This window comes from Rhipicephalus sanguineus, chromosome 7 (genome assembly GCF_013339695.2).
Source record: "Rhipicephalus sanguineus isolate Rsan-2018 chromosome 7, BIME_Rsan_1.4, whole genome shotgun sequence".
Taxonomy (NCBI): Eukaryota; Metazoa; Arthropoda; class Arachnida; order Ixodida; family Ixodidae; genus Rhipicephalus; species Rhipicephalus sanguineus.
In genome coordinates this window covers 129,559,762-129,574,246 of record NC_051182.1, presented here as the reverse complement: position 1 = coordinate 129,574,246, position 14,485 = coordinate 129,559,762, and the positions used below count along the sequence as shown (strand labels likewise).

The 14,485-nt window shown below is 49.6% G+C and overlaps 1 protein-coding gene across 1 annotated transcript; it reads left to right on the top strand.

Annotated features, from left to right (window-relative positions):
• Positions 1 to 3,972: 3,972 nt before the first annotated feature.
• Positions 3,973 to 11,853, top strand: LOC119400899 (uncharacterized). The gene is made up of 4 exons (XM_037667790.1): positions 3,973 to 4,225; positions 5,362 to 5,555; positions 8,876 to 9,277; positions 11,288 to 11,853. The coding sequence occupies exons 1-4, from the start codon at positions 3,986 to 3,988 to the stop codon at positions 11,595 to 11,597; spliced, it is 1,146 nt and encodes a 381-aa protein (XP_037523718.1). The 5' UTR covers positions 3,973 to 3,985; the 3' UTR covers positions 11,598 to 11,853.
• The last annotated feature ends 2,632 nt before the right edge of the window (positions 11,854 to 14,485 follow it).

Genomic DNA, 14,485 nt, shown 5'->3' with positions numbered 1-14,485 from the left:
TTTAAAGAAAGCTGTATAGCTGGAATTCCGCACTTCTAGATAATAGGCTTTCCATTTTTCTGGAGGGAAGGGAGGGGTGGAAGCCGGGATACAGCTGCACTGAAGGAGGTACACAACAGGGCGAATCATATTCCTCGTTGTAACCGAGATGTCGAAAGATTACTTATGCGAGGTTTATCCCAGCAGCATGTACATGCTGATGTCCATAGTCGGTTAAAACCTAAGAAAAAAGATGTCAGTTCCGCCCACAGCCACCACTGTCCCTCTCGCAGAGAATTTGCTTAACTGCTCCGTCCAATAGCGCTTACTTATTTTCGTGACGACAGGCACCTCTCGTGTGTTTCAGATAGTTGACGACCATACAGAAACACGTTTGTGTCACTAGTTTTAGGTCGGAAGCTTGAACGCCCTCGTGAATTTTGTCAGGGATTTTGAAATCGCTGCTAAACCAAACGTGATGTTTTAGGTAAGAACGACGAACATTTAACGCGTAATATGCGTAGTATTCACATTAGCTGAGAAAAAGTAGCTATACGGTTCGAGCGAAAACCAGCTAGCGCTGCAGCCTTTCACGGGTGAAGGGCGGGAGCGCCGCGGTGCTGTGAGCGGAGCTTAGATTTTTTTTTTTTAGGTTGTAACCGACTACAGATCAAAATGCAGCCTCGGTAACTGCAGCTGTAGGGCCGCTAAGCCATGTGACGGGGGTAGAGGGGCTTTTCTCCCAACCCTTCTTCCTCGTAACTGACGTATGTTGTTCGAATCATGTGGAAGTCATATATTGGAACGAAACACCGCCTCCTCCTTGCGAACAATGCATTCACTTCTGCACTGCACGCAATTATTTCGCAACGCAAGTTGCACGACATTGCAGGATATTGAAAGGCGGGCTACTCCGTATTGCATATATGCATAGAAAACTTAGAGGGCGAAAGGCGTTCTGCGTGTTTCTATATTTCTTTTTTTGCGTTAGTTTGCCCTGCTGCATCAATACACATTACACGAAATGGTGCAGTTGTGTTTCCTCCATGAAGTCCAGGAGTGACCCATGGTTCGGACCACATCGCTGCAAGTCCGGTGGCCTGGTGTGCTTTGCGGTCTAAGTTTTCCATGAATTGTATACGACACTGCACGAGAATTTCAACGTCGCAGTTATGCGAGCAAGTGGACATTCATGCGAAAGCAATGCCGGGCGCACACGAGAGATCGATGACAGCATATTGTTTTCGGCACAGCTTACAGTATTTATAGCTCTTGCAACACGCGTTCTCGGATTTTAGAGCGAAAGGACACTGCGGCGCCTGGGACGTCAAGGAGAATGCGTCCCTTTATTTCGCGAATATTGAAGCGAAATGCGCCACGTGCAGTCAGCGTCGAAAGTTTAGGGACCACGAGACAAATGAAAAAGCTGCATATTACCGCTGCTTCGGCCGGCCGCCTTGAATTTAGATTTCAAGCCTGTTCTAAAACGCGAAAAGAATGTGTACTTTGCAGTCCGACCGTATATAGAATAAAAAAATCGCTGGGAAATTCAACTATTGCTGAGACCTACAGTGGCTCTAAACTTTTGACGCCAACTGTACGTGTATGTCGATCGTCGGTTGGTTGGTTGTTCCTTAGTATCCTAGTCCAACTCAACCCAGGAGATCAGCCATGAATCGGGCGGTACCTAAGTTTTAGAAAAGGAAATAGCTTGAGAAAATAAATAGGTTTATAAATAAAAATTTCAGAAAATACCACGTTATTGAAACAAAAAAAAAGAACAGAGTATAATATATAGTTATGATAAACCATTGCGACAGAAAAAGAACAGAGGCGGCGCCAGGATTTTCTTACCGAGTGTGGGAGCGGGGGGTTCAACCATACTTTATATATATGTATGTTCGTGCGTGCGTTTGTATGTGTGCGTGTATGTATACGCAAGGAAAATTAAAAATTTTCGGGCGGGGGGAGGGTTGAACTCCCCCCCCCCCAACCCCCCTCCTTGGCTACGCCCCTGGGGGAGGGGGGGAATGGGGCATGGAGACACCCATGACAAGTGAGTTCCTTGAGAATTTGAGATAGACTATCTAACCGCCAACCAACTTTGTGCCATTTGTGTTTCTTGTGCGCGTGCCTTCCGCGTCTGCGGGTTTTTTTTTTTTGTTTTTTGTTTTTTTTGCCGTGCAGTTTTCGTCGTAATCGATTACCAGCTCGCCCAGCGCTCAGTTCTGAGTACCTAAGAAAAGGGGGAGGGTGGGGTGGCTGACACCCGTTACCCCCAAAGGACGGCCTGCGATCAACGGCATGACCCTGGTAACCGTGGATCGCTCAGGCCGTTGCTGCGCGCAATGTCGAAAAAGGCGGTGCCGCGCCATCATGCGAGTTTGTTGCAGAGGTTCCAGGGGTTTGAGCGACCCGAGATGACTGGTCATTTCGCACGCGCTGTCTCCGCCAAAAACCCGGATCTCCGGGCGCCTCATGTATCACCTCACGTTATCTCAATGAAGCGAGATCGAGTCTACAAGCTGTGTTCGCTCGCTTAACCATGTTTCCTTTGTTCATTCCATCAGCGTTGTGAAATGCGCGATGTCTTCAGGTTTGCATGAGCGGGGGGACACACCGGGCTTGTGGACTTCATTAGTGAGCGAATGTTTACCGCAATCATTGGGGCCGATAGTACTGAACCTTTGTACAACTCTTTAATGCATTGCTAAATTGCTATCAGTGCTTCGCCTTTCGTGCGAAACAGCGACTTATAAGTCCCTTACGCAATCGCCTAAGAGGACTCGAAGCCGAATGCCGTCTTGTTTTTCTTCTCATTCGATGTAATGATTCACCCCTCCCCTTCCCGAAAGGCTTCTGAACCTAACCGGGTTTTGCACTGCCTTCAGGATCGGATGCATTACAAGGTTTCTGCACCTCATATATGGTTTTTCACAGCCTCCGGGATGGACCCGCCTTTGACCAAGCGACGATGTGCAGCGATGACGTCATCATGACATCACAAATTCTGGTGATCATAGGCGTGCGCGGGGGGGGGGGGGGGCAGGGTGCGGCCGCCCCCCCTAGTCACCTGAGAGGGGAGGGGGCGCAAACTCTGCCCATTACATTGACTTTAGGGAGGGGGGCGCTGCCAATGAACCTTCGCCCGCCTTCGCCCCCCCCCCCCCCATTGAAGGGGAACCCGGCGCACGACTATGCTGGTGATCATGACGTCCTGATGACGTCATGACGTCAAAGTGACGTCACTGATGGCGCCACGTTAGATTAAGGTCATGTGACTTTTGGTACGCCGACTGCACGCACGGATTAACTTGAGTGTCAGATGCCTCTTGGCCGACTTATTTGTTTGCTTTTCTTCATAATTCGTGCAGACATGGCGTGCGCACGGGGAGGGGGGGGGGGGGGTCTGCCGCATACCTGCATACAGAGACGGCCCTGATCAAGTGTAAAGCTCAGGAAATACTTAGATATATTTTTTTTTACATTAAAGTCAATTTTCGCATGGCGCACCTACTGACATCGATACCATCGTGACGTTAGGCTACAGCGTGTCAATTCTGGTGACATCACGCACCATTACGGCTAGTTGTGATAACGTCAGGTACCAAAACATAGAAGACAGCCACTTGTGCGTCACTAGAGTTAATGTATATGCTACCTTTAGCATATACAGTAACCCTAGTGCGTCACCATACAGCAGAGCCACAGAGCGGAGAGGCCGTGGAAACGTGCCGATATTGCCGATATCTCGTCCGAGCACATGACGAGAGTGATGTCAGGGTACAGTAAAAACCAAGACTACCTGTTAAAAACATACTGTTACCACCTTTTCAGGGTGCACTCACGCTTAGGAGTTCATTTCCCAAGCTCTTGGGGGATTTGCCTTTCATTTGACGCAAAATAAACAACCGAAACTTTCGTGTCACAGTGCCACCTCGCTCTCGACGTGTACCCCACAGAGGGTTCGTGCCACTGTTTTGCAGCTATCATCGTCGTCAAGAAGATGCCCAACTCGCATTCGGACCTGTTCGGTGAGGACGAGGAGCAGCCAGTGGCGCCACCCGCTCACAGCGACCTGTTCATCCTCTGGGCGCTGTGCATCGTCGTGCTCGCGGTCGTCGGCATCCCCACCGGTCTGCTCGCCGTGCGCAACATGCGCGCAGACAGGAACCTCACCGTGAGGAAGCCCTTGCCTGGTGCACTGCCGTTCCAGGACCGCTACGTGGCGCCGGCGCAGTTACGGGTGATGATGATTTATATTTTATTTATTGATTTTCAATACTGCTGCTCTAACCTGAGAGCACAGCAGCTATACACGGGCAACACAGAGTGTTACAATGCCTTACAAAATGGTACTTGGTCACTGAGCTTACAAAGACGGAATCGAAGACTTTCGAAGCAAAGATTAAAAAAGAGAAAGCATAGGCGCGCGCTCGGTGGTCAAGTCGGGACGGGGGGGGGGAGTGCTAAGGTGAGACTTCGCCCCCCCCCCTTCCCAATGGGGAACCCTGCGCACGCCTATGACGATCAAGGACACCCGATGTTGCATTTAAAGAACCGTTCACGTCCTACCTTTATCCCCAGAAAGCCGAGAACAAACGACAGGCCCCTGGGAGACGCACGGCATCGCTTCATGTTTCATTTTTTGCATTTTGCGTTTTTGCATCCATCGCGGATCTTGTTTTCTTAGGGACTTGACTAACGGAGGGGAGGAGGGGGCTGCGGTTGAGGTTGCCCCCCCCCCTTTTTAATGGAGGAGGAGGAGAAGGGGAGGAGGGGAGAGAGTAACACATACCATAGAAAGAAAGAGAAGGAGAGAAACAGAGAGAACGAAAGGCAGAACGAAAAAGAAAGAAAGAGAATCAAAGAAAGAGAGAAAGATATATTGTGTGCTTCTTCCATACAGCGAGCTAGAAAAGCGAGAAATATAGAGATTAGAAAGCGAAATGGAAGATAAAGAAAGATAAAGAAAGACTGAAGACCGAGAAAGAGAAAAATAAAATAGAGAGAGAGAGAAAGATAGAAATACAGAGGCAGGGGCGTAGCCAGACATCTTTTTCAGGGTGGAGGGTGGGGGTGTGTTCAACCATACTTTATGTAAGTTCGTGCGTGCGTTTGTATGTGTGCGTGTATATATAGGCAAGCAAAATTGAAAAATTTCGGGGGGGGGGGGGGGGGCGGGGGTTGTACCCCCTCCCTTTGGCTGCGCCCCTGTGTGGAGGTGGGGGTGTGCAGGAGGGGATCGTCACCAGATCCGCTGCTACCTCAGTCTTCGCAACACTGTTGCGTTACTTTCTTGTTTTTTTTTGCCTCCTTCTAAATCCGCGTGGTTATTTTTCTTTTGTTTCCATCTTTCGCATCCAATCTGGGTTATATTAGGTGCGTATGCCTCGCCAGTGCGACCTTCCGGACGAGCCGGCCAACCTGACCTTCGACCTCTTCAAGCAGTACAACGGCGCAGCTGTTGGCAGGGGTGGCGGCGGAATTGCGGTGGCGGGTTCGAAGTCCGCGACGCAGGTGTTCTGCTACTACAACAAGAGCCGCGTCAGCTGGCTCCAAGGAGGCAAGACCTGGTAATGAGCGAGAAACCCCTGTTAATGGTCTATTCGATACTGGACATAGTGGAATGTGCAACGCAGATCAGACACTAGGGAGAAACACACACTGAGGAGCACTTGCACCTGTGTGCTCCTTCCATGTGTTCCATCTGTGCTGCGTCCTGTGTTGTGTTATGCGCTATCCGGTATCCTGCAGCATAGGCGCGCGCAGAGGAGGGGCAGGAAAGGGGGAGGTTGCTTCCCCTGCCCCCTCCCTAATACATCTTTTTACTCTGTTCTGATGGCAGTAGCCTCCGTTGGAGGGGGTCGGGAAGAGTGGGGGGCGGCACTGCGGTGATATCTAGCCCCCCCCCCCCTCCTACTGGACGCACGCCTACACCAGCTGTACCAACACTCGCAGTCTTAAACCTATCGAAAGCTTGAGATATGTCTCACGCGTAAAAAAATCCGGCGTCCGGCGGCGTCACGTGAACACGAATAGCACCAATAGTCACGAGACCAAGTGAAATATGACCTCATCAACGAAGCATATCTTATAACGTCGTTAGATGACCGTCTCCCTGTCAAAGGTGGGCCGATCCCAGAGGTAGTGCAACGCTGGGTAAAATCCGGAAAGGTACGGGGGGAGGGGGGGGGGGGGGCAGGAAGCAATGCAATCGATTGAGAACGTCAAAGTAAATTAATGAGTGTCCAAATTTCGCCAGCAGTGCTCTCCTTAGCGTTAGCTAGGGAGACTGTGTCAACTTTTTGAAAGATTATACCGCTTGACTTCACGAAATTAAGCGTCTTCTCACTCCACGTGAACACGCACGTAGAACCACGGAAGCAGATTCTTAACGTACTGGTGTTACAACATGGCGGCCATGATGACGTCAATGTAGCATATTCGCTACTGAGGCTATAGCCTGCTTCCATGCGATAACGACTCGGCCGGAACGTTATTGGCTTTTGTGTCGGAATAACGACTGAACCCGCGTGTCTTGTGCCGGTAGTCACGTGACGTCACGATCCCAGCTTCCCACCTTGCTGATACAGTACTAAAGCAACATGGTAACTTCAACGACATCACCAGTAGGAATGCGCAGTATTGCTGGGGATTTCATTCCAGGTTCGGTGTGGCGTCCATACCGTTCAGTCTCTGCCGGTACGTCATCTACGGTCCGGTCAAGCTGGACGGGTGGACAGCCAGGGTGACGCCGACGGCTCGTGACATCATCCTCATCGGGCAACTTGCTTCCACAGTGGCTTCCTTCACTTCCGGCAACATACCCCTCCTGGTGTCCGTCAGGGGTCGCGCCGAGTTTCACATCCATGCGCCGCTCCGACGGAAACGTGAGGTGAAGTGTATAAAGACATATCTCCCCATCCTCTCTTTCTCCTGATATATATACAACGTAAAATCCGAAGACTTCGTTATATGAACAGCGCTTCAAGTAAGATGCAGGACAATACGCCTGAAGAGCTCAGAGCAGCGCGTCCCAACGCTGCCGTTTATTGCAGGCAAAAATTGGCCGCGTATCTGCGTGCTTCGCTGCAAATGTCGTCTAAAGACGATAGAAGAGGCGCTGCGTGAGATATGGACGCCATCTGGCAATACGTCGGGAAACATGAGTGCTGTGTTGCGGGCTCGTAGTCCCGGCGCAGCGGCAGGCGAAGACCGGCGGTGACCAACGCGACCGGTGGGGACGCCGGCCAGCCCGAACACGCTGTTTGGCGCGATGCGCCGAAGGAGAAGAAACGTCCGCACTCAACGAGTACTCTCCACAAACTCTCTTACTTACACGTCGCCTGGGTAAAACAGGAATGCCAGAGCGGCGCCCCCTGTCATTCGTACAATGCAATACTGAACCGAAACCGAAACACAACATGAACTTGTGCAGAGGGCACAGAGGAAGACAAGTTTCAGCGCAGTCGCATTTTCAGCGCACCTTAAGAAACTAGGGTTGTAACATTGTAGGGCGAGTAGGGCCAGAAGGACCGTCACGACGAAAACCTGCCTCCTCAGTCGTATTCGCCTGGAACGTTGGTGTGGCCTCGCGTTCCCTCCTCCGCTCCTGAGCCTTTCCACAAAGCTACTGCCTAAGTACGAAGGCCCCTACCGCGGTCCTACGTCAACGCATCCCCAGTTAACTATACGATTGAGCCTGTTCAAATCATCTACGGACGCTGTCGTCGCGGCCGCGAGACTGTTCACGTCGATCGACTGAGGGCTGCATTATGACCGCACCAGTTGTACCTGTTCCTTAGGTCGCCAGGATGGCTCCTTTTCCGCGGGGAGTGATTTCTAACATGGTATGGCGCAGACAAGAAACGCCTGCGAAAGAAGAGACGAAGACGGTTGTTGTTGGCGCTCGCGCTTGCTCGGCTTGGACCGCTGATCGCTTCAGCTGTGGCAATCTTTTACTAAACGCGTTACTGTCACAACGTTAAACGCATACCATCAAGATCTTTAAAACTGCGTATCTATGTATTTTCTATTAAAGGAATACACCACCTAATACTTACCTAATGATGTTACGCCTCAGATATGCGTAATATTTACTTTTTGATCGACAACGTTCACAAGTATGAACAGCCGTACCAGTTCAAGATGGGTGGGCGGTAAGCAAGTGGTTCAACTTTGGCCGGTTGGCTGAATCGGGTGACGTGCCGACAAACAGAAAGACAGACCAAAATTTCTGCGTTTAAGTTCGCCAAGAAAGACTATCGTCTTTAAAAAACCAAAGCCACGCGCGCACCCGCCTTTGGTTCCTTCGGCACGCATTTGAAACGACAATCGAGGCGGTGGGCAGTATTTCCACCACCGCCCACCATGGGGAGAACCGTTGGTGTATATATATATATATATATATATATATATATAGATATATATATATATATATATATATATATATATATATATATATATATATATATATATATACCCTGACCCCCACAATATCTTCGATCCCAGAAATAGCTATATTCTGCGAAGCATTGAATGGAGTGTGGGAGTGTGGCGGAGGCGTAGCATTGGTCCTGGTAGCACCCTTTGCAAATTTCGCCGCCAATTTTCTGTATAGGATACTGAGCAGCATCAGGGCCACATTCCGAAATGCACGACTCATGGTATCTGCAAGAACTCCCGCGTGCTTATGTTTGGATGCGTGTTAAAGAAATCCGGGTGGTCGAAATGGACCTGGAGGCCACCACTGCGGCGTGCCTCACAATAATATTGTGGTGTTGACAGGCAAAACTACAGCAGTAAGTTAAAGCCCCAAGTCTTAATTATGAGAATCATTGTGACAGTGTCACACCCGTGCCTTGTGAACGGTGCACTTACTCTTCTCCCTCAGGTACTTCGCGGCAAACCTACTGGAGTGGACGTTGGAACACGGCTTCGCCGGAGTGCACCTCGACTGGCGAGGTCTCGACTCGCGGCTGTGCGGGCTGCCCGGCAACGACATCGCCCTCCAGGCCCTCCTTCAGGAGCTGCGCCACCTGGCCAAGCTGAACCGGGTCCCCCTGGTCGTGGCCCTCTCTGCGTCTGCCGTACCAGCCGTGCCCGGCGACCTGGTCGACTTCTACCTCCTGGACGGCGACCAACGCTGCGCCGAACCGGACGAGGCGGGCCTGGATTCACTCTACCGGAAACTGCGCGAGTCCGAGGCATCCGTCTACTCCATTTGCTGGACTGTGTCCGCAGCCGTGGAGTTGTTCGAAAGGAGGACCGTTGGCATCAAGGGACACCAGCTGAGGTTAGACACCACGAGAGTTGAAAGGGTACTACAGATTCTAACCAGAGTCACGTCAATGCTTAGGGGAGAAGGGTAGACGACAGACAACAGATAGAAAGACCTTATTCCATATCCAGCGTGTGTGTAGACTGGGCTAGTTGTCGGCAAGGTGGTCTTGTCTCCTAGCGGCTTCCTCGACCCGCTGGGTTGCCCAGAGTTGCAAGTCCAGGGCTGATGTCAGCGGCGCGGGCGGCGGCCCGCCAACGCGGGTGGAGGATATCGGTGGAGGCCGCGTTCTCATTACTGTGTATTAATTCCTGGCAGTAGCGTATGCAGAAATGTTTTTCGGGTTGAGGGGAGTAGGTATAACCATAGTTTATGCACGTCCGTGAGTTCATTCGTATGTGTGCCTGTATATATACACATTCAAAACTGAAAAATTTTGCATGTGTATTTGCATTTGCAAAATTTTGAAAAATATTGCCCTGGCTACGCCAGTGAATCCCCGGCATTCCCGTAATATGTGTTCGAAGGTACCTCGTAAATCACAATTTTTGCATTTGTCGGTCGTGTGTAATTCTGGACAGGGGCGTAGCCAGAAATTTTTTTCGGGGGGGGGGGGGGGGTTTGAACCCCCCCAAGGCCCCCCTTGGCTACGCCCCTGATTCTGGATATATAACATGTAGTAGTGCCGGACTGACTTGGTTTGTAGCTGTCGCCATTGGACAGACTGCAATGTGAAGAAAAAGTTTTAAACTTTTTTCACGCGAAGTTTGTTATCAGTTGCAGATTTCGGCGGCGATGGCGGCGTTGTACGTGACGAACTCGGCGCTGGCGAGCGTACACAGAAATGTGGCCCTCGAAAGTCCGCCAGTCGCTATATATATATATATAATATATATATATATATATATATATATATATATATATATATATATATATATATATATACACACACGTGCCCTTTCCCAAATTGGCGATCCGATCTTTTATCGCGGTCACTTGTCATTTCCGTGATTTCCCGTTGCCATATTTCATGCATTGTTGCCTCGATATGAACGCGTGACCGCTGCATGCTGCCCGTAGCAACTGAAGTGATGCGCTGCTAAGCACGTGGATGAAGGTCCGATTCCCGGCACGGAGGACGGCAACAGGAGGGAGCATTGCGCACTGCGCAATGTGACGGCAAGAAAGAAAGTGGTGCGTCAGGCGCAGGGGCGTAGCCAGAAATTTTTTTCGGGGGGGGGGGGGGGTTCAACCATACATTATGTATGTTCGTGCGTGCGTTTGTATGTGTGCATGTATATATATGCAAGCAAAATTAAAAAATTTCGGGAAGGGGGGGTTTGAACCCCCCCCCCCCCTTGGCTACGCCCCTGGACTCAGGCGCGCACACGCCGAACTTCGCTTGACCCCATTTTCCCAAGGGCGCCTAAATTTGTGTCTTTGGTTGACCCTGAAACCAGGGGCGTAGCCAAAGTGGGGGGGGGGGGGGTTCAAACCCACCGAAAATTTTCAATTTTGCATGTGTAGGTTGCATATATAAACGCACGCATACAAACGCACGCACGAACATACATAAAGTATAGTTGAACCCCCCCTCCCCCCAAAAATTTTCTGGCTGCGCCCCTGCCTGAAACCGCCGACGGCATTTTTGTTGGAAACTCTAAGGGACAGACGACGACTGCGTGAATACGCCTAGCCAACGCTTCATATAGATATAGCTTGCACGTGACTCCATAAACACCGCCTCTGAACGTACTGGCAATCCACGGCTTTGATGACACACAAGTTGCCACATGCTTCGAGGAGATAACGACGTGGCAGGAACGCCCCTGTGCGTGAATAACGAAAGAGCCCGCATGTGATGTTTTGATAACATCAATGTGACATCGCAAACTTCGCGTCACCCATGCATGTATGCTGGTGCTGCAACACGGCGGTTTCAGTAACGTCAATGCAGGCCATCTGTTAACCGGTCGCTTCTTTCTTAACCGGTTTTCCTTTTAACCGGTTCTCCTCGCATCGCAGGTTCTCGGGTCTGGTGCCGCGCAGCGAGGTCTGCGACGTGCCGGTCAACGGCAAGTTCCGGGAGTGCAGCGTCGGCGAACTGCAGCCACGCGAGAAGGGTGGTAAACCGGCAGTGATTCGGTATCGAACGGCGGACGGGGTTGCGCAGAGCGTGCGCCACTACGCGAAGGTATGGAAGGGCCTGGACCTGCGCGAGGACCCAATGTGCGCCCTCTACCTGGACGGCGACCTCGACGATCCCGAAGGGGAGTGCGGAGATCCGTTTCCGCTGCTGCGAGCGCTGATCGCGTCGCGAGACGCGGTCGTGTAACCTATAGATGGAATACGATACGCGTTGTATACATACACGGTGATTGTCGACTGGCGAAAAAAAAAACACTTTATAACAGAGTACTAAAGCTAACGATAAAAAGAATACATCCAGGACACAGCGCTCCCTCATTATATGGGGAAAAGTTTATTATTGTCTTTCCGCGACTATAATTGGTTCAATTACTTGCTTACATTTTTTTTGCTTCACAAATACTGTGTAACGTTTCTCAGTGCTGCCATAGCACTGAATCAGGACTGCACTACGTGTACATGAGTAAATAAATTACTGAGGAAAATAACTTTTTTTTTTTTGCGTTAATCATATGTCGGTCGCCATTTTTATCTCGGGTAAAAGTACTTTAGAACATGAGTAGGTTCTCTATATTTCCATAAATGTATGGCTGGATATTTTTGGAAACCAGCAAAGCACGGATCGAAAATCGTCATTCATTTGCAACAAACAGAATGACATTGCCACGCACTTAAAGCGCCTGTGAGGAAGCAGCAGACGAAGACGCAGTAGCTCAAGCGCCAGTGCCTTTGGTTTCGGCTGCGCTTTGCCGGCCCCTTTTGGGACATGGACCTCAACGCCTGGTTTTGTAAACGTCGCATTTCGATTGAACGTGACAACATTTAAAACAGTCAGTTTCTCCGCAAGGGCGAGCAACAAATTGGAATGTTACACGAAGTAAGCTCACTCTTTTAGAAAACGCGGCCGCTGTAGGGAGCGAAGCGACATTCTTGCCGTCTATGGCTTCAAGGCAAACTTTGCAATGAGAGCACAACACGTACAAAGGTATGAGTCGTCTGCTGATCCTCTCTAAAGACACCGCTCACGACCACGCCCGATCAAAGTATGCATTTACTGCCGGATGTGCAGTTCCTATCTCCATGCGCTTTGCGCGCGACGAAAAAAAAAATCACAGCATATCCACGGAGTGAATGATGATGAGTGGGCGAAGCTGCGGAGGTTCATCGGTAAACCGTGAATCTTCCGTGAATTCTGCCCAGTAGATCATCACCGACGTGAGATCGGGCGCGTTTATACTAAAGGTTCGATGAGAGTTATGACGACTTGCAGCTCACTTTAATTTTACATGTACGCTGTGAATTTTCATTGTTTAGAAAACCATTGCTTTAAAAACATCTGGCGTCTTTCGTTAAGCAGCTGGCGTCTTTTCGTTTTGCTTTAGAAACATCTGGCGTCTTTTCGTTTGGCTTTTAGAAAACATCTGGCGTCTTTCGTTGGTTTATTTCATCAATCAACGGCGTTTTGAACAAAATTTTTATTGTTTAATCACGCACAGGAGAAATCTCCCCGGCACTACCTTGGAGGTAAACAATGGCTGCTAATGGGAATGAGAGACAGAAGAAGTCGGCTTTTAGCTAACACTTACACTTCTACTTCTACTAACGTTTCCTACTGGAACATGCCAATGGCTGCTAATGGGGAATGAGAGACAGAAGAATTCGGCTTTTAGTTAACGCGCACGCTGCGAATTTTTTATTGTTCAACAACGCACAGGAAAAATCTCCCACCGGCACCACCTTGGAGGTCAAAGCGTAAGACTTGTTACGGACTACGACTACGACTACTACTACTACGACGACGACGACGACTACGAGGGGACGAACGGGTACCGCCTTAAGGAGCTTCGCCCCTAAAAAGCCGTCGCGTTTCCTCTCTGCTTGAGCAGCGATCGTCGGTAGCGCTCGCACGCTTTCACTCGCGCATGGAACATATAGGACGCGCGAGGCGATGTTATCGATTTTGCGATAACAGAGAGCTGAGCTAGTTTAGGTATTCGTGTTAAAAGACGACGTGCAAACACGGAGATGAGAGAGAAGATGATGATGACGCTCCTGGGATGATTGGCACCTACCCAATCAGGGGGATCGGCCAAGAGTCGGGCGGATCATATAGTCTGAAATTTTTACGTGCTAATAGACGTTACAGTATCAATTAGAATGAAGGGTATTTTTTTAATGAATTCCAGTTTTAGATTAGACCGTGTTGCATAACCTCCTAAATGGCCAAAATGATTATGTCATTATGACAATTTAAAAATGATTAGCGGTTGATGTGTCGGATAAGACGATTTGATTCGCATATGAATTTCTCGATAGCACTGCATATATTCCCGTCCGAGTGCCCCCGCACAGAATCCCCAAATGACAACAGTTTAGCTGAAGACAACAGACACGCGCTTACGTTGTCTTGACTTCTCTCTTGTGTCCGTATTAGCGCGCCCAGTCTTTTAGCATGACCGATTTGGACTTTATACAGAACATCACGGCGACAGCAAAAATGCGTCTGGAGTGCCCGTATAATCAACATCGCAATAAAATTGGCCTGTTTCTAACCCCCAATTAAAATTGCTAGTGAAAAGATTTGATTAATGAAATCTGAGAGATCAATTACATCAGTAAGTGCGAGTTGTCGAAAACATCGCAATCTCTCGCTTTGCGTCCACGCTGTGCTTGTTCAAAATATGTCTCCCCTAAAACACCTGGTATACGACGCAACGTTTCTGCGGACACCGCTGGCAAAATGAACAATGCGATCTAGGCGACTATATACGCACAGGTGCGGACAGGTGGATCTGTCAATAACGACGTATCGTGCGACACGGACGGCTTTCGTCAATTCAAACGTTTGCAAAGGAAACGCGAATTTGCAGGCTTGAAAGTCACAGGTGGACGTAGAACAAGATATGGCAGCACGTCCTTGTAGGAAAACAACAACAACAACAACAACAACAACGACGACAACAACAGCCAGCCAGCCAGCCAGCCAGCCAGATAGATAGATAGATAGATAGATAGATAGATAGATAGTAGATAGATAGATAGATAGATAGATAGATAGATAGGATAGATAGATAG

What these genes read in the sequence shown, in the direction of transcription:
- LOC119400899 (XM_037667790.1), top strand. Translation starts at nt 3,986, where the DNA reads ATGCCCAACTCGCATTCGGACCTGTTCGGTGAGGACGAGGAGCAGCCA. An exon ending in TGGCGCCGGCGCAGTTACGG is followed by an intron (nt 4,226 to 5,361) that starts GTGATGATGATT and finishes GGGTTATATTAG; the next exon opens with GTGCGTATGCCTCGCCAGTG. An exon ending in CTCCAAGGAGGCAAGACCTG is followed by an intron (nt 5,556 to 8,875) that starts GTAATGAGCGAG and finishes CTTCTCCCTCAG; the next exon opens with GTACTTCGCGGCAAACCTAC.